At 43.5% G+C, this 18,211-nt stretch overlaps 1 protein-coding gene across 11 annotated transcripts in view; it reads right to left on the reverse strand.

The window, feature by feature from the left end:
- The window catches only part of TNIK (TRAF2 and NCK interacting kinase), a 405,472-nt gene that overhangs the window by 16,441 nt on the left and 370,820 nt on the right, over window positions 1-18,211 (reverse strand). For 7 of the 11 annotated variants that reach the window (XM_086394149.1, XM_086394139.1, XM_086394130.1 and 4 more), the window contains 5 exons: window positions 15,194-15,323; window positions 6,965-7,129; window positions 3,426-3,537; window positions 2,458-2,628; window positions 1,610-1,753 (listed from right to left, as the gene is read on the reverse strand). In XM_086394149.1, the coding sequence (XP_086250275.1) occupies window positions 1,610-1,753; window positions 2,458-2,628; window positions 3,426-3,537; window positions 6,965-7,129; window positions 15,194-15,323 (722 nt within the window). Of the gene's footprint in view, window positions 1-1,609; window positions 1,754-2,457; window positions 2,629-3,126; window positions 3,214-3,425; window positions 3,538-6,964; window positions 7,130-15,193; window positions 15,324-18,211 lie in introns of all 11 variants that reach the window. The other 4 variants (XM_086394188.1, XM_086394181.1, XM_086394171.1 and 1 more) reach the window with 2 other exon arrangements.

The following is an 18,211-nucleotide window of genomic DNA, read 5'->3' on the forward strand; positions in this document are numbered from 1 at the left end:
CTACCAGGCTCCTCTGCCCATGAGATTTTCCAGGCAAGAGTACTGGAGTGGGTTGCCATTGCCTTCTCCTCTTTACCATCTGAGCCACTAGCAAAGCCCAAATAAAGGACTATATTGAATTAAATGATAATATAGGAAGAATTTACTTGGTTAACCTTTGCTTGGGGAGGATAAAAAGAGACGAAACTAAGCATTCAGTGGAAAGGTAAAAGACAGAGAGAACCGTGGCATCTCGTGAAGGTATCTTCTCAAAACAGAAGCACAGCTTAAGAGCTAAACCCTATTTGAGACTCAACCCAGGAGGAACCCAATGTGTCTCTTTGAGAAACAGAAGCTGGTTCTCCAGCTTGGCTGCACAGTGGAGACACATCAGCAGCCACCAAAGCCTCTGTGACCCGGGCCACATCCCAGACTCTGACCCACTAGTCTGGGGGCATCCTAGATCTCTTCAGGGGGTTCTAACGTGCAGGGGTACAGTTGGCTTCATACCGGAAGGGATGGGAGGGGGCAAGAGGGGCATTATTTATCAAATTCCTTCAAACACCATCTGTAAGGGAAAACTTTCAACAGACAGAGTCTTTCAGGTTACATTTTTAACCTGTGAGTAGTAAGGCCTTCACTATTGTCTCCATATTTTTTATTTATTTACTTGCCGCGTCGGGTTTTAGTCGCATCATGCGGGATCTTTGGTTGTGCGGCACGGACTCTCTAGTTGTGGCACGGACTCTCTAGTTGCGGCATGTGGGCTCAGTACTTGCAGCACATGGGCTCAGTAGTTGTAGTTCGTGGGCTTAGTTGCTCCACAGCATGTGGGATCTTAGTTCCCTGACCAGGGATTGAAACCTAAATTTCCTGCATTGCAAGATGAATTCTTTTTTCTATTTGTTTTTCCACATTGATTAATTGTATTATTTGTATTAAAATATAGTTGATTTACAATCTTATATTGGCTTCAGGTGCACAGCATAGAGATTCAGTATTTTTACGGACTGTTCTACATTAATGCAGGATGAATTCTTTTTTTTTTTTTGCAAGATGAATTCTTAACCATTGGAGCACCAGGGAAGTCCCTGTCTCCATCTTTTTTAAGGCTCTTTTTGTGAACCAGAAAGCTGTGGAGTGTAGCAATAATGATTCCTATATTCAAATCTCCTCGCAGACGCAATCACCTATGGGCCAGCAGCACTCACTAAAGCATCCATGAACTATAAGCTAAAGCAGTTCTTACAAGAAAAGAGACCAGAGAAATTTCTGCTTACAAAATTTCTCACTCCCAGAAGCCTACATTTTTATATTCTCCTTCTGAGAACAGACAGTGGTGACTGGAGTGCAGACACCTTAAAAAGATCCTTGCTGAGTCCCAGTAGAGGTAAAGCCCCATAAGCACAGAGCTATCACGTCTCTGTCTGATTCAGATTTCGGGCAGAGGTGAGAGACTTCCCTTGGAAGGTCAGAATCTCCAGAGTTAGAAAATATGGGTGATGTCACTCGCTGCGCTGTCGTAATTCACCATGCCACCTGCTGGTGGGACGAGCAGAGCTTACTATTCCTTCAGAAGTGAGGCGATCACCTTTCCCACCCGTGCAGACCTGGTCATCTCACAACATACCTGATATTGTCACGAGGACATTCAGTCCCTCGAGCACATCCATCTGCTGAAATCGCCTCCGGTTGATCAGATTATAAACTTTGCCTTGCCCACTTCGGTCCAAAAGCATCAGGCCATTTTCGGTTCCCACCAGGAGGTTTACACCTGCAAATTTATGAAGGGTCCCAAGACTGACTCTTACAGGCTTTATTCTTCTGTGTCTGGGGTCCCTGTAAAACCTAAGAGCTGTACCTTGTAAATATAAACTAGTGAGCAAGTAGGCATACCACAGTAGACAGTGTAGAAGTAGAAGCTCTGAGATAGTAATTAAATCACTGTTGCTCTAGTAATGAAATTACTTTTCTTTTATAAAGTGGAACCAGCATTCATTACATGAAGCTGCTCTACTGCCTAGAATAGTGTTCTTGAGAGGAGCCTGAGGCATGGCTGTAAAGCCAGCACAATCTGCCTTTATTCCTTTCCTGTGACACCCACCCTTTTCTTGGCTCTCTCGGTAAATTCCCCTTGAGACTTCGCCAAGCTTCACCCCGCTCATATTCATGCAGTGGTTCCTGGTCCTCTCACCTTTCACATATGCTCACACTGTGGGCACATGGTAGGTGAGTACTGAGTGGGAGCTACATCTGTTGCTGGTTTCAGCCCATCCCTGTTGTGCGACAAGATCATTTTGGATCTCCTTCTGTTATCCTGAGTATATCAGTTCTTTCTAAATATAAAATTGCTCTTGATCTTTCTTGAGGCCAAGACAGTCCCAAGTCAGGACTCTAACACCCATGACTGAATCAACAGTCTTCTGATGGTAAGATTCCTCTTCAATCCATTAATGAATGTTACAAGCACCAACTTACCCCACAGAGCTGCACAAAGTATTTCTGAATTGAATCGCTTCTTATATTTTCTGATCTCCGGTGTGTCGCTATGAGGCCGAATGTTGGTTGGGTTTACATTTACCACTGAAATCTTTCTTGCTTCATTTAGTTTGGCCTGTTCTTGCCTAAGAAGTTCGCTAGTAAACAGAGCTTTGAGAAAAAGAATCAAAGAAATCAGTGGCATCTTGAAATATAAACCAATGGAGACATGGAGAAGGGGCTTCAAAACACTAGGATTTTTCCTTGTTTAGTGTGCAAAGGCAAAGAAATGCTGAAACTATAAATATTTTACACTTTTTTTAGTAGAATCAAGTACAAGTCATTCATAAAAGCAGTATTTTATCTATTAGTAAAACAGGTTTATAGACACTACTTGAGCAGTTGGGGGAATTAATATTCATCTCATAAAATTAAATATACCATCCCCATCTCCTGTAATATAGGCAGGAAAGATTACTTTTTGAAATGCCACATTATCCATCGACAAACTGGACTAAGGTGAGTCTGATGATTAGTGAGTTGCAGAATTCTAGAAAGCAAGAGTCTCCTCTAAATCAGCCGGACTTTTGCAGTGGGAAGCACACACCTAGAACTCAACACAACTCAACACGCATTTATTAAGTATCTATGGCGTGCACAGCATTGTACCCAGAAACTGCTTTTGAGAAATAGGTGGTGAGTTTGGAGATCTCGGAGGAACAGCTTTTCCCAGGGCCCCTGGATACCTCTGGGTTCCTACCAGAATCAAAACAGAAAAGATGAAAAAAAAAAAACCAAAAAACCCAGAACTTTGAGGAATCCGATAAAAAAATTAAAAGTCTTCCTTTTAAGACAGGGCCTAAGCAGTTAATGGCTAAACTACTGAATGAAGAATTAATTTTTTTTATCAGGCCATATCAGAACGGAAAAGCAAGCTGTTTCTAAAATATCGGGGACTTCTAGCTTACCCGCAGCTGATGATTCCTCATCCTCTTCATCTTCATCAGTGGGAGATGTCTGGTATACCCTGGGGTCCACAAAGGGGGTGAAGGAGGCTTTGGTGCTGCTCCCCAGGCCATACTAGTCAATAAGCAAGAAGATTAAGAAGAGCAGATAGGTAAATACCACAGCAACCAACAACGCTAACAATACTCTGCTTGGGCTTTAAAATTAGTAAGTGAAAGTGAAAGTCGCTCAGTTGTGTCCAACTCTTTGTGACCCCATAAACTGTATAGTCCATAAAATTCTCCAGGCCAGAATACTGGAGTGGGTAGCCTTCACCTTCTCCAGGAGATCTTCCCAACCTAGAGATTGAACCCAGGTCTCCCACACTGCAGCCAGATTCTTTACCAGCTGAGCCACAGGGGAAGCTTACTAGAGACTCTTCAAACTATCCAACTGTATACACCCTAACCACCAAGTCAAAGTGTGTGCTTCTCTCTCTAGCTTCTCCTGGTATTGGTTCCTTACTAACCACTAGATCTTGGTAGGAGTTCGTGAATTATCAGACTGCAAGAGCTGCAGCGAGCAAATGACATTAAGTGCCACATGTGGTACCTTACTATCTGGTAAGATAGCTGTGGAGACAGAAAGATTATCACTCTCTCGAAGTAAAAGCAACCTCCCACTGACTAAGTAGTCTTAAGAAAAGTAGACAAACTGGCAATGAGTTAAGTAAGCACGTGGACATAGCAGCACTTCATCCTGGACACTCGAGCCACTCGACTCCCTCCTGGCCCATTTGAGGCCTTTCATGCTGGCCTGGTGATGCAGGTGGACTGGTGTTGACTCAAGAAGCCTTAAAATCTGCAATTCAGAGACAATTTCTTCCAGGGAATAAAGATTTTTTTCCTTCTCATGATGGTTTCCTTAAAACAACTCATACTTGTATGCTTTTTGCTCTATCTAGGGACCTCATGAAGATATGAGGCTTGCAGGCACCTTGACAGCCTACTTAAAAAATAAACTGAGGGGCCTGGACAGCACTGTTCAACTATGAAATCAGAACCAGACTAGGAAACACTAAACTTTCAAGGCTTCATGTCACGATATTCTACATTTGACTTTTGCCAAAGGAGTTTCAATAACCATCTCTTTGTTTTGTCTCTTATTGTCAAATCCTTTTAATATCACCAACAGATTTCCCTTTCTTGTGTGATTTGGAGTCTAGGAAGATGAATACTTTGAGAATATATATTTTTATTTTTCATAAACAAATCACTTCAATCTTATTTCATCTGTTGCTGCTGCTGCTGCTAAGCCGCTTCGGTCGTGTCCGACTCTGTGCAACCCCATAGACGGCAACCCACCAGGCTCCCCCGTCTCTGGGATTCTCCAGGCAAGAACACTGGAGTGGGTTGCTATTTCCTTCTCCAATGTGTGAAAGTGAAAAGTGAAAGTGAAGTCACTCAGTCGTGTCCGACTCTTAGCGACCCCATGGACTGCAGCCCACCAGGCTCCTCTAATTAATGTAAATATAAACCTCAAACATGAACACAAGAAACATCTTTTGGGGGGATAAATGTCTTTAAGTTTTCATTTTTTAAAAAGGTTTTATGTAAAAATAAAACCTGTATCCCAAAACCCCTAAACACATGAAGAGAAAACCACAAAAGCCCAATCTGATTCAAGATTTCCCCTTCATGTTATGAATCCAAACCATTTCATCCTTCCCAAGGTAGGATTCCCCCTCCCAAACAGAGCACTTTCACAGACATCCTCTCCTTCAATCTTTAGAAGTCTGTGAAGGAGGTGTGGCAAGTACCAACATTCCCACTTAGAGCTGGGGAAGCAGCAGAATTTTAAGCAGAGTCCAACCACACAGAATCCTCCTTAGTACCCAAAGAGGTTTTCAGATAGGAAAAACCTGTCCACGGTGCACGAAGCTGTAATATTAATAGAATGCTCTGTGTTCTTTTCCCTGCAACAAATAAAGTTCATCTGCTCTATAACTTTCGAATCCAAATGGTGCATTATAAAAACTCAGTGTTTGGACAACATCAAAAACAGCAGTGCATATGCTATATAAATACATGTAGAGTCTATGGAGAAGGAAATAGCAACCCACTCCAGTACTCTTGCCTGGAAAATCCCATGGATGGAGGAGCCTGGTAGGCTGCAGTCCATGGGTCGCTAGGAGTCGGACACGACTGAGCAACTTCACTTTCACTTTTCACTTTCATGCATTGGAGAAGGAAATGGCAACCCACTCCAGTGTTCGTGCCTGGAGAATCCCAGGAACGGGGGAGCCTGGTGGGCTACCGTCTCTGGGGTCACACAGAGTCGGACATGACTTAAGTAACTTAGCAGCAGCAGCAGCAGAGTCTATGGTGATTCACAGGACTATTCATTCGTGAAACATGACCAAGCAGCATGACCTCATCCAACCTGCTCGGTCAAGGACATGCACAAGCACTGCCTAACAGTCTGCTTTTATTTTGGCTTTTTTCCCAGACTCCTTTCTGTGGAGGAAAGATAATATCCCATTTCTCCCTTTCTTGAGCGATTTAGAGTTTAGGAAGATGAACACTTTGAGAATGTATCTACTTTTCATAAACAAATCATTTCAACCTTATTTCATCTAAGTCAAATTTAGTTTGACTAAGTTAATGTAAATATGAACCTCAGTTATTGGCCTTGGAATCTCTACAGGCTGAAGTTTTCATCCCTAGCCTAAGAGACATGCTTAGTCTCTCAGTCATGTCTGACTCTTTGCGACCCTATGGACTGCAGCCCTCCAGGTTCCTCTGTCCACGGGGTTTCCCCAGGCAAGAGTACTGGAGTGGGTTGCCATGTCCTCCTCCAGGGGATCTTCCCAACCCAAGGATTGAACCCAGGTCTTCCGCATTGCAGTAGATTCTTTACCAGCTGAGCCACCAGGGACGCTCAAGAATATTGGAGTGAATAGCCTATCCCTTCTCCAGGGGACCTTCCTGACCCAGGAATCAAACTGGGGTCTCCTCCATTGCAGGTGGATTCTTTACCAACTGAGAGACTGAGGTCCCAGTTCTGGTCCCAGGTCTGTCACAAACCAGCTGTGTGCCTTGGGCAAGGTACTTAACCTCTCTGAGCCTCAGTATTCTCATCTGTAAAAACAGGTATTGGTTGAGCTGCTACCTGTGAACTTTTCACTGCTCTGCTTCTAACACTGCCTCCACTTGAGTATATGCATAAGTAGTTATGTGTGCTCAGTCACTCAGTTATGTCCAAATGTTTGAGACCCCATGGTCTGTAGCCTGCCAAGCTCCTCTGTCAATGGAGATTCTCTAGGCAAGAATACTGGAGTAGGTAGCCATTCCCTTCTCCAGGGCATCTTCCCGACCCAGGAATCGAACCTGGGTCTCCTGCATTTGCAGGTGGATTCTTTGTCATTGGGCCACCTGGGAAGACTGCAGAACCCAACCAAATAGGTTTCTGGGAGCTTGTCAAAACCTCCTTCTTGAGGAGACCGGGGTCTCAAAATCTCCAAATGAGAACAGAGCTGTTGTGGCTCCTACCCAGCACCTACTTCAGTCCCGGCGTCCATTTCCTGGGGGTGGGTGGAGACGCGCCCCAGGCCCTCGGTGGGGGTCCCCGCAGGGGAATGGCTCTGCTGTACCAGGTCCGGGAGGTTGATGTGGCCGGCAAAGCCATTGCTGTCACTGTGGCCAGGTCGCTTCTTCTCTCCCGACGGCTGGGGGGCGCACAACACACAAAGAGTGACATCATCCCTCACACAGCACAGGCACAGTGGCCTGTAAACCGTCCCACTGGGGTGTGGGAAGACACTCAGGTTTCAGTTTCATGTAAGAGAAAGGTTAAGGTTGCTACTATTTAGTACACGGACTGACCCTAGGGCATTATACTCCTGCACGAGGGGCAGTCAGGGGGCACATATGATGTGGGGGTGCCCTGTGGGAAGATAATAATGCCACAGGTGAACTGCGGAGCAGGGCTGGGCGGGGACCACACATGATGTTCCTCTTCTGCAGTGTGTCTGTGTGCATACCAGATCACATCACGAGGTTACAATGACATAAATAAAAAACAATAACCTGACCTAAAACATCTCTGAAGAGAAGCAGTAGTCTGAGATAACATTAATAATCCATGCCTAGGATACTCTAGAAAATGCAGAGATGATTCCCAACTCACAGGGTTCTTGGTCAGCTGTGAGGTCAAACCAATGATTAACTAATCATAGCTGATGGGAGTTACAAAGAAAACAAGGAAGCAACCTAAAGATAATTTGAAAATAAGGCTTTACATCCACTATCACTAATGTTGAATCTCTCAGTAAGCAACTATGGTGCCTTGTGCCAGGAACTGGTTAAAAAAAAAAAGAAAAGAAATCAACTCTCAGATGTAGAAAACAAACTTATGGTTACCAGGGGAAATGATGGGGGAGGGATAATTGAGAGACTGAGAATGACATTTACACATGACTTTATATAGAATACATAACAAATAATGACCTACTGCATAGCACAGGGAACTCTACTCAATACTCTGTAATGGCCTAAATGGGAAGAGAATCTGAAGAAAAAAAGAGTGGATATATTTATATGTATAACTGATTCACTTTGCCACACAAAGCGTTGTGAAACTAACACAACATAGTAAATCAACTATACTCCAATACAACTTTTCCAAAAAATGAAGTCATCATGACCAGCACTGCATCTGAAGTACTGTTTATAGCATCCATTCCCCCCCACACAAATATTATCTCATTTATTAACTGTAGTTCAGAGATGTTAAATAAGCAGTCCAAGATCACGCAGCCCAAGATGATGAAGGCAGCAGAGCCTGGCCGTGTGTCTGCTTTGGCTGGATGCCCCTCCAGCTCTGGACTGGGCAAGCTGGGGCCCTTCTGCCCGCACCAGTCAGGCCCTTGAGGAATCTGTGCTCCAAGAAAAGTCTTCCTCAAAGGTCTGGGAACGAGGGAGTGACTCTGGGCCACTAAGTTATCAGCTGGGTCAGTCCTGGCAGGGGCCCAAACCTCCCGGCTAAGACCTGGGAGATCCCTCCCATTTCTGGTTAGGTCCTTGTACCACTCCTCACCGTCCCCTCCACCCACCAGCCTACCCGTCTCCTCTCTCCCTCTTCCCAGGACACCAGGGAAAGACTGTGCTGACTCAGCATAAATGCAGTCACGAAGGGAAGGGTGGCCTGTAATTTCCCCTTTTCAATGTCCTTTGAAGGTACTTTATAATATATATACTATGTTAGTGCCAAAGGACAAATGCATGATTTGCAAATAAATAAATACACTGTATTATGTGGCATTCCCTGGATGTCTTACTGACAGGGCTGCATAACTTAACAGGTTGGAAATCATTGCCCTGGAGGGCAAAGCCTCCTCCCAAAAATTTTAGAAAAGCAACACAGAGTTGCAAGAAAATTCTGCTCCCAGTGGCCATACTGTAGTCCTGTCCAGGACTGTACTTTCTAACTTAACATTTATGTGGCTGGCTCACCGAGGTTTCTTATAGGAGACCTAATTTGAGTAATAATTCCCTTCTTTGACTTTTCTTTTTTTCATTCATTTGACTGACATTTCTGAATATCCACTAAGTGTGGAGCATTTTGCTGAACATGAAGGACTCGATGAGGAGCACGGCAGGTACCCTCCCTGCCTTGTTTGGGCCTGGCATGGGCAAGGGTTGGTGCTCCTTCTTTCCGGAGCCTGTCCTGGTCTTGCAATTAAAGCTCTGCACCTGCCTCTGGCTGAAGTGAAAGGAGGCCCTTTTGGGGGAAGACGAAAGACTTCCAAGTTCCTGAAGGGGTGCATGTAATTGATGTCACCAGGAAGCTTGAGAAATAACTGGAAAGCTGTCCTCCATGTCTCTTGGCACAGTGCTCCTGGCCCATGACTGATCAGGAGAGGGGCATTTTCTGGACTCATTTTGTCACAGTGCTCATCTGAACATCTCATCTGTTAAATGACATTTAAGGGGTTCAGTTCTAATTTACTTTATCGTCTCCTATTTTATGTGTCCTGGGTAGCTCCTCCGTCCTGCTAACTTCTGTTGGAATGCTGAAAAGCTTTGCACAGTTTTCCGCACAACTTCCGAGTAGCATAAATCATGCACTGTCTCTTTAGAGTTTTGTGGTCTCTTGGATCAGCAGCGTTCCGTCTCAAGCCAAAACTCAATGTAGACATACTAGTTATAAAAGAAAGACTGGAAGAGTCTCACAGGGGAAATGGTGCAGACACTGAGAAGCCTGAAGGAATTCAGCGGTGACCCCTGAATCTTCCCACTCTGAGTCATCACCCTTTTGTGCATTCAACCAGCACCCTCTTAGAATTAAACACCTTCTGTGTGCCACGTATTCTGCTGGGAACATGAAAATAAATGACCAGCAGCTCTGTCCTTTACGATTTCATTAAAAGAGTCCTAACTAACTCTTCATGTGGGCACTGGAGTGTTCTGAGTATCCGTATATGCTGGGTACTGTGCTAAACACTTTAGGTCCATATCCTTACAGTACCACCAGGAGCTAGTTTCCATTATCTCCATTTTACAGATGGAAAAACTTCAGTGTAAAGAATTCAATTAACTTGCCCTGAGTGACATGGGCTGTAAGTGGTGAAATCCAGGTGTTATGGCAGAGCCTGGGTGCTCTGGCCACTGCTGTCCTGGGTGGCTCTGCTCTTGGCCACAGCTGATCGAATGGACCAGGACACCTGAGCTAACTACAACCAGACTCCCATTGGAATTTCCAGTTAGTCTGAGAGATACCAGTCAGTCTCTGTTGGGCAGCTGAACTGGGATGTGGTGAACACCTTGCAATGTTGGTGGGGGGCGTGGTAGGGAGAGATCAGAGCACAAGGTTGCAGAAGAGAAGCCTGGTATGTGGAGAGAGAGAACAAGGGAGAAAGTGGAGGGACAGAGATAAGGATAAAAAGAGCCAGGCGGCAAGAGGGCCGGAGACCAGCCCATGAGAAGCTGCCTGAGCTCCTCATCCCTTTGCAGTTTCTGATTCTAACTCTACTCAGGGTCCCAACTCATTCTCTGCTTTTGATTCCTTCTAGGAAATACCTCTGAATCCTTATTCCCCAATCTTTGATACCTGCTCAGCCTTTATTTTCCTTTTTTAAATTTACTTTATTAAATTTGGCTGTGCCTGGTCTTACTTGCAGCACTCAGGATTTTCGCTGTGGTGTGCAAACTCTTACTTGGGGCACATGGGATCTAGTTCCCTGCCCAGGGATCAAACCTGGACCCCCTGCACTGGGAGTGCAGAGTCTTAGCTATTGGACCCGCAGGGAAGTCCCCTGCCTTGTTTTCTTGAGCTGTTCGAAGTGGATTCTTTTTTTTTCTTTTTCCCTATTACTTATAACCCAAACAGTTTGATAGGTAAGCCAGTATCCTGGTTCAGGGCATGAACAGACCTTGGAGAGATACCAGCTGGGTAATGAGGAAGGTGCTGTGGACAGAGGCCCATGAAGAGGCTTCTAGGAGGAAGGGAAGCTGAGCCAGGCCCCAGGGGTCTTCGGGGTGAAGAGTGGGCTGTGAATAAGAATAGCTCTTTCAGCAGTTGGTCCCCCATGGACTAAGTGGCAGATGATAGATGGTGTGGTGGTGTTCTAGAGAGTGAGTAAAGAAAGCTCCTATGGGGTCGTAGGCGAGGGAAAGGTAGACCCGCAAGGCAGCAGTGTGTGCTACAAGGGGGATTTGTGTCTCCGACAGGACCATGGACAGGGGAGCCAGTGCATTCCTATAGAACCATTTCATCCACTCCTATGAGAAGGATGAGCTGAGTGATTCTCTTAAAAAAAAATTGTTTTTGAACTCGCTGGGTCTTCTGTGCTGTGCAGTGTTTTTTCTAGTTATGGAGAGCGGGGCCTACTCTCTAGTTGAGATATGCAGGCTTCTCATTGTAGTGGCTTCTCTTGTTGCAGAGCATGGGCTCTACAGCATCTGGGCTCAGTAGTTTCAGCTCAAGGGCTCTAGAGCATAGACTCAGTAGTTGTGGCACACGGGCTTAGTTGCTCCGTGGCATGTGGGATCTTCCCAGACCAGGGATCGAACCTGTGCCCCCCGAATTGACAGGTGGATTCTTAACCACTAGACCACTAGGGAAGTCTGAGTTGAGTGATTCTCCTTGACATTCATCTTATGGAACTGAACCATTAAGAGTTTCTACTTTCTTATTCTCTTGGTCACACTTTAATTTGTATTTATCTTTTTAATACACACATTTTAAATGGATTCCAACTCAGGTTGTTATTTTAAAAGCCTGTGTTTGGAAAGCGTAGAATTTAGAAATCCAGAGGACAAAAAAATTATAGGGTCCTCAATAGATCAAACTTATATACAACACTGGTGAACACAATTTTCAAGGTGACTGGCTGCGGTCGTAGTGTTGGAATGCTTTAAATATTACGGAGCCATTTGATTGGTGACTGAGCTCAAAATGTGGCTCCAAATAACCATGTCAAGGTATTGACTTTGTCCTAAAGGTTCCAGCAAATCTGAAACCACATTAGAAATTGGAGTCCTTTAATTTGGAGTCAGAGAGTAACTCAGTCCAGAACATTTCCCCTTATGTTTTCCCTGGTGACGGGGTGTAGTGAGAGAAGCCCTCTACACTTCCACTGAAATTATCCATTTACCACGCAAGGAGATTTATATGCCAGCACGACACAATGTCAACTTCAGCAGCCAAGTCCATTTTTCATTCCAGGCTTCCGTGAAAGGGCTCTTTAAAGTCTACTTGAAATATTCAGCAAGGCCATAAAATGAAATTCTAGAAATCTGCTTTGCGAACTAGTCTTCCAGTTATAGCTTTACTGCTCATCATTATTTCAAAGGCCTTATTCATCCTAAAACTACAGTTCCTTTCTTTCTTACAAAAATGAGATGCCCTTTGCCTTTTTGGAGAGTAAAGCTTGTGGTTAGTGTTTTCTAATCAATCCTGGCTAAAGAAGGGGAATGACAGATGATATGTGTTTATGTTTCAGAAAGGAAGAGTGGGAAGTGATAGCAAGTAAAAGTAGAGCCTGATGCTGTGGAGAAACTGAAGTAAAATAGGTAACATTTATTGGATGCTTCTAGGCAATTAGCTTGACTTCACATTCCAGGATGTCTGGCTCTAGGTCAGTGATCACACCATCGTGATTATCTGGGTCGTGAAGATCTTTTTTGTACAGTTCTTCTGTGTATTCTTGCCACCTCTTCTTAATATCTTCTGCTTCTGTTAGGTCCATACCATTTCTGTCCTTTATCGAGCCCATCTTTGCATGAAATGCTCCCTTGGTATCTCTAATTTTCTTGAAGAGATCTCTAGTTTTTCCCATTCTGTTGTTTTCTTCTATTTCTTTGCATTGATCGCTGAGGAAGGCTTTCTTATCTCTCCTTGCTATTCTTTGGAACTCTGCATTCAGATGCTTATATCTTTCCCTTTCTCCTTTGCTTTCCGCTTCTCTTCTTTTCACAGCTATTTGTAAGGCTTCCTCAGACAGCCATTTTGCTTTTTTGCATTTCTTTTCCATGGGGAGGAACGATGATGCTGTGAAAGTGCTGCACTCAATATGCCAGCAAATTTGGAAAACTCAGCAGTGGCCACAGGACTGGAAAAGGTCAGTTTTCATTCCAATCCCAAAGAATGCTCAAACTACCGCACAATTGCACTCATCTCACACGCTAGTAAAGTAATGCTCAAAATTCTCCAAGCCAGGCTTCAGCAATATGTGAACTGTGAACTTCCTGATGTTCAAGCTGGTTTTAGAAAAGGCAGAGGAACCAGAGATCAAATTGCCAACATCCATTGGATCATTGAAAAAGCAAGACAGTTCCAGAAAAACATCTATTTCTGCTTTACTGACTATGCCAAAGCCTTTGACTGTGTGGATCACAATAATCTGTGGAAAATTCTGAAAGAGATGGGAATACCAGACCACCTGACCTGCCTCTTGAGAAATGTGTATGCAGGTCAGGAAGCAACAGTTAGAACGGGACATGGAACAACAGACTGGTTCCAAATAGGAAAAGGAGTACATCAAGGCTGTATATTGTCACCCTGCTTATTTAACTTATATGCAGAGTACATCATGAGAAACCCTGGGCTGGATGAAGCACAAGCTGGAATCAAGATTGCCAGGAGAAATAATAACCTCACATATGCAGATGACACCACCCTTATGGCCGAAAGTGAAGAAGAACTAAAAAGCCTCTTGATGAGAGTGACAGAGGAGAGTGACAAAGTTGGCTTAAAGCTCAACATTCAGAAAACTAAGATCATGGCATCTGGTCCCATCACTTCATGGCAAATAGATGGGGAAACAATGGAAACAGTGGCTGACTTTATTTTTTTGGGCTCCCAAATCACTGCAGATGGTGACTGCAGCCATGAAATTAAAAGACGCTTACTCCTTGGAAGGAAAGTTATGACCAACCTAGATAGCATAATGAAAAGCAGAGATATTACTTTGCCAACAAAGGTCTGTCTAGTCAAGGCTATGGTTTTTCCTGTGGTCACGTATGGATGTGAGAGTTGGACTGTGAAGAAAACTGAGCACCGAAGAAGTGATGCTTTTGAACTGTGGTGTTGGAGAAGACTCTTGAGAGTCCCTTGGACTGCAAGGAGATCCAACCAGTCCATTCTGAAGGAGATCAGTCCTGGGTGTTCATTGGGAGGACTGATGCTGAAGCCAAAACTCCAATACTTTGGCCACCTCATGCGAAGAGTTGACTCTTTGGAAAAGACCCTGATGCTGGGAGGGATTGGGGGAAGGAGGAGAAGGGGACACCAGAGGATGAGATGGCTGGATGGCATCACCAACTTGATGGACATGAGTTTGAGTGAACTCCCAGAGTTGGTGATGGACAGGGAGGCCTGGCGTGCTGTGATTCATAGGGTCGCAAAGAGTCGGACACAACTGAGCGACTGAACTGAGGCAATTAGCTCATTGAATCCTCCCAATCATCTTGTGAGTCATTTACTATTATTTACGAAATTTTATAGATGACAAAACGGCTGCAGGGAGAGGTCAAGTAACTTTGCACAGCGTCACCAGCCACTAATTTCCTTCTAAGAAAAGACCTGCTGATAAACTCACACAGTGATGATGGAGTGAAAAATGAGAAAAGATGGATCCTAACATGTCCAGGCCTTTCTGGTCAGCACAGATACAATGGGGAAGCACTGCACGCTGGAGGGGCAGGTGAAAGGAAATGTGTGACCCCTGCCCCTCCAAAATAACGCTCCTAGAGTTTAAAAAAGCAAAATTACTCAAAATGATAAGGTGCTTTTTTTTTTTTTAACATACATCTGGTTATTTCTTTGTTCTTTCACCAGGACAGCTTAACAGTCTTTTAACTTCATTTAACTGGATAAGATGATATCACCATTTTTGGAACCAGAGAGCATTTTCTGCATAAAATGCACAAAGATAAAACCTGGAGTGGGATGAAGGAGGCACAGCAAGGCCACTGATGCTATCTGAATAACCATTCGTTTCTGTTTTCCTGTGCTAGGAAACATCTGGGTTTCCAAATGCTATATTCGAATTTGCATAGCTTCCACTGAAGAATCTGGACTAATGTGATTAAGTCACACTGCAAAAGCTCGGAAGGATGTGGGAAAGAAGGTGGACAATTAAAATCACTCAACCATTTAGAAACATGGGCCCTTCTCCCTCCCCCACCCTTCATTCCGTAAAATACATGCTGTAAGCATCCTCTGTGAAAGCTCTAATATAAAAACAAATTAAGAAATACACTTCTATACAGTTTTTATACCAACTTACTTCTCTTATCATCAAGGTTCCTTCTCTTGAAATACTGCTGCCGAAAGTATCTGCATGAGAGGTCTCCAGCGCGTGTGTGCCGACCATTCCCACATTGTACTGTTCAGCGCTCCCGGGGGCTCCCGTGGGTCTGAAATAGGAGGGAACAGTATTCATGACAGTGTATGTTTGAGAGTCCCTTGGACAGCAAGGAGATCAAACCAGTCAATCTTAAAGGAAATCAACCCTGAATATTCATTGGAAGGACTGATGCTGAAGCTCTAATGCTTTGGCTACCTGATGTGAAGAGCCAACTCATTGGAAAAGACCTTGATGCTGGGAAAGACTGAAGGCAGGAGGAGAAGGGGATGACAGAGGATGAGGTAGCTGGATGGCATCACTGACTCAATGGACATGAGTTTGAGCAAATTCCAGGAGATGGTGAAGGACAGGAAAGCCTGGTGTGCTGCAGTTCCTGGGGTCGCAAAGAGTCGGACATGATTTAGCAACTGAACAAACAAATGCTTGGGGAACATCTGTTTCCTGTCCACAGTGATATATTTTATTGTAGTAAAGTAGATATAACATAAAATTTAAGTGTACAGCTCAGTGGCCTCAAGTACATTCCACTTTAATCTTTAATACTGCAAGGATGCTTGAACTGGGGTCCCACTTCCAGTGTCCCTTGTCTTCTTCCTAATGGTCCTCCTCTCTGCCTGTTAGCCAGCGTAAGCAACTGGGCTCTGTAAGATCTCCCAGTCCTCCCTACTCCTCTCTGACCAGCGGATGCCCTAAATTTTGTACATGCTGTCTCCTCTGCCTGGAAAGCTCTCTTCTACCCCGCTTGGCTGGTTCCCTATCATCCATCTGATTTCGTCTTAACCGATATTTTCCCGGAGAAGACGTCTCTCACCAGCCATCCACATCTTATCCCACTAGCTCCTCTTCTTGCTCTGCATCCTTTTACTTTAATAGTCCTTATCATGATTTGCAATTCTAGATCTTTCTGACTCTTCCAATTTTCTTTTTTCTCATTAGAAAAGATGCTTGTGAGGGCAGAATTCTTGACTTTTTGCTCATCCCTAAATACCCAGTATCCAGCACAGAACTTAGCACAGCATAGGAATATAAAAATAATCATTTGATAAATAGGATTTACACTGTTTTATAGAGAATAAATATCTATGAAGAGCATTCTGGTGTACCAGGCATCCATTAACGAGGCTGTTTAACTCAAGAGCATCCAGTACTTTTAAAAATCTCTGTAATCACCTTACACTGTGGTATATTTATTTCAGTTCTTTTCTTGCTCTTCTATTTAAGACACAGTGGAAGAAGGGAATCAGATCTTGACATATGCTCTGAGAGCAGACACTGGTGCTTGCTGTGGCCCCTGGCACAGACCAAAGCACTGTGGGAAACCGAGGACCAGACAGGTGATGTGGGCACCTGCAGGACTTCAGTTTTCAGTGCTGGACCTATTGTGACCCTACTGTGCAGCTAACTCTCTTTTATACTGAGGCTGAATTCTGAATTAAATACATCTAGATATGGGTTAGAATTAATGTGTTTGAGAAGAAATTTCAAAGAAGTATTTTTAATATTTCACTCCCAGGAAGGAGCTATTAATAGTGTTACAGAGATACGGAAAAAGAAATTGATGTAATGAATTCCTGGTGTATTGCTAGATTGGTATATCAGAATAATTCGCATAACTATGATTTCTTTACTCATTTATTTGAAAATCTGTTTTATCTTGTATTTTTTCTTAGCACCTTTAAATTCTTTTTTGGGACAAGATGATATAAGACAAGTAAGTCAGTAAATTAAGCATTTATCAAGAGCCAAAGCTTCCTAGGAAGGGAGGCACTTTCCTTTGTCACTCAGGCACTCTCTGCCACTGTCAGAGGCTAGACTGGCCTGGTGGCCACCACCAGCTTGACACCATACAATCAAGTTCTCTATCACCATTACAGAGTCCCACCTGAGTTCAAATATTAAGGATATTTTGCCTCCACTTATCTTCTTTATTCTGATGATGTTCTGATTCTGAAAAGTGAAAGTGAACTCACTCAGCTGTGTCTGACTCTTTGCGACCCCATGGACTGTAGTCTACCAGGCTCCTCCGTCCATGGGATTTTCCAGGCAAGAATACTAGAGGGGGTTGCGATTTCCTTCTCCAGGAGGTGTTCCCAACCCAGGGATTGAACCCCGGTCTCCTGCATTGTAGGCAGACACTTTATCATCTGAGCCACCAGGGAAGTCCAAACATTTTAATCAGAAATATCTCAATATGGATGAATTTTCATGAAAAAAGTACTTCCTAGGGCTCTTTCCAGTAAGACAATTCCTTACTTAATTTTTTACACATCTCAGTTAAACTCTTCCCCAATTTTTGCATTTTCATCATAATTTTAGTAAAATTGCCTTCACTGGTTCCAACTGTTTTCTATGCAGATATTATGGCAAAGATATGATACACCAATCAGCTTCTTTGTCTGTATAATCTTTCCAAAGCTTCTGTGGTCACTACTTCTAACAGGTCCAATTTTTCCTGGAACAATTTAAAGATGAAAATTTTATTAAGATTTATCTGTCAATTTTCAATCAATAGCAAATTTCACAGTGTAGAGTGTTAACCACTGTCGGTTTTACATTTCATGGAGTATTTTTCTGTGACTATTTCTTCCTGGGTCAATTTTATGAGCCAGAACTGCTTCATTTAATGATAAACTTTAATGTTGATCAGTTTGGGCTGTTTTGAATTTTATTCTACATTAGTTCTACTAGTAATATTCCTTATAGACTAACTAAAGGATGCCAATATTTCTTCCTTAGTCAGTCTTCTAAAATGGTGATCAATTCCTCTTAGAACGGCTGCTCTATTATGCAGGATTTATCTTCTGTATTGCGAATTTCTGTATATATCTGCTCATTCAGTGTGTCTTGTATTAATGGTCCACACCATTAATTTTTCTGTTAACATGTAGTCTGATATAAGATCATGGCTTTTGATGATGAAAATTCACATAAATTTCT

Source organism: Bos grunniens, chromosome 1, assembly GCF_055505025.1.
Source record: "Bos grunniens cultivar Pamir isolate PY7600 chromosome 1, Bosgru_T2T1.0, whole genome shotgun sequence".
NCBI lineage: Eukaryota > Metazoa > Chordata > Mammalia > Artiodactyla > Bovidae > Bos > Bos grunniens.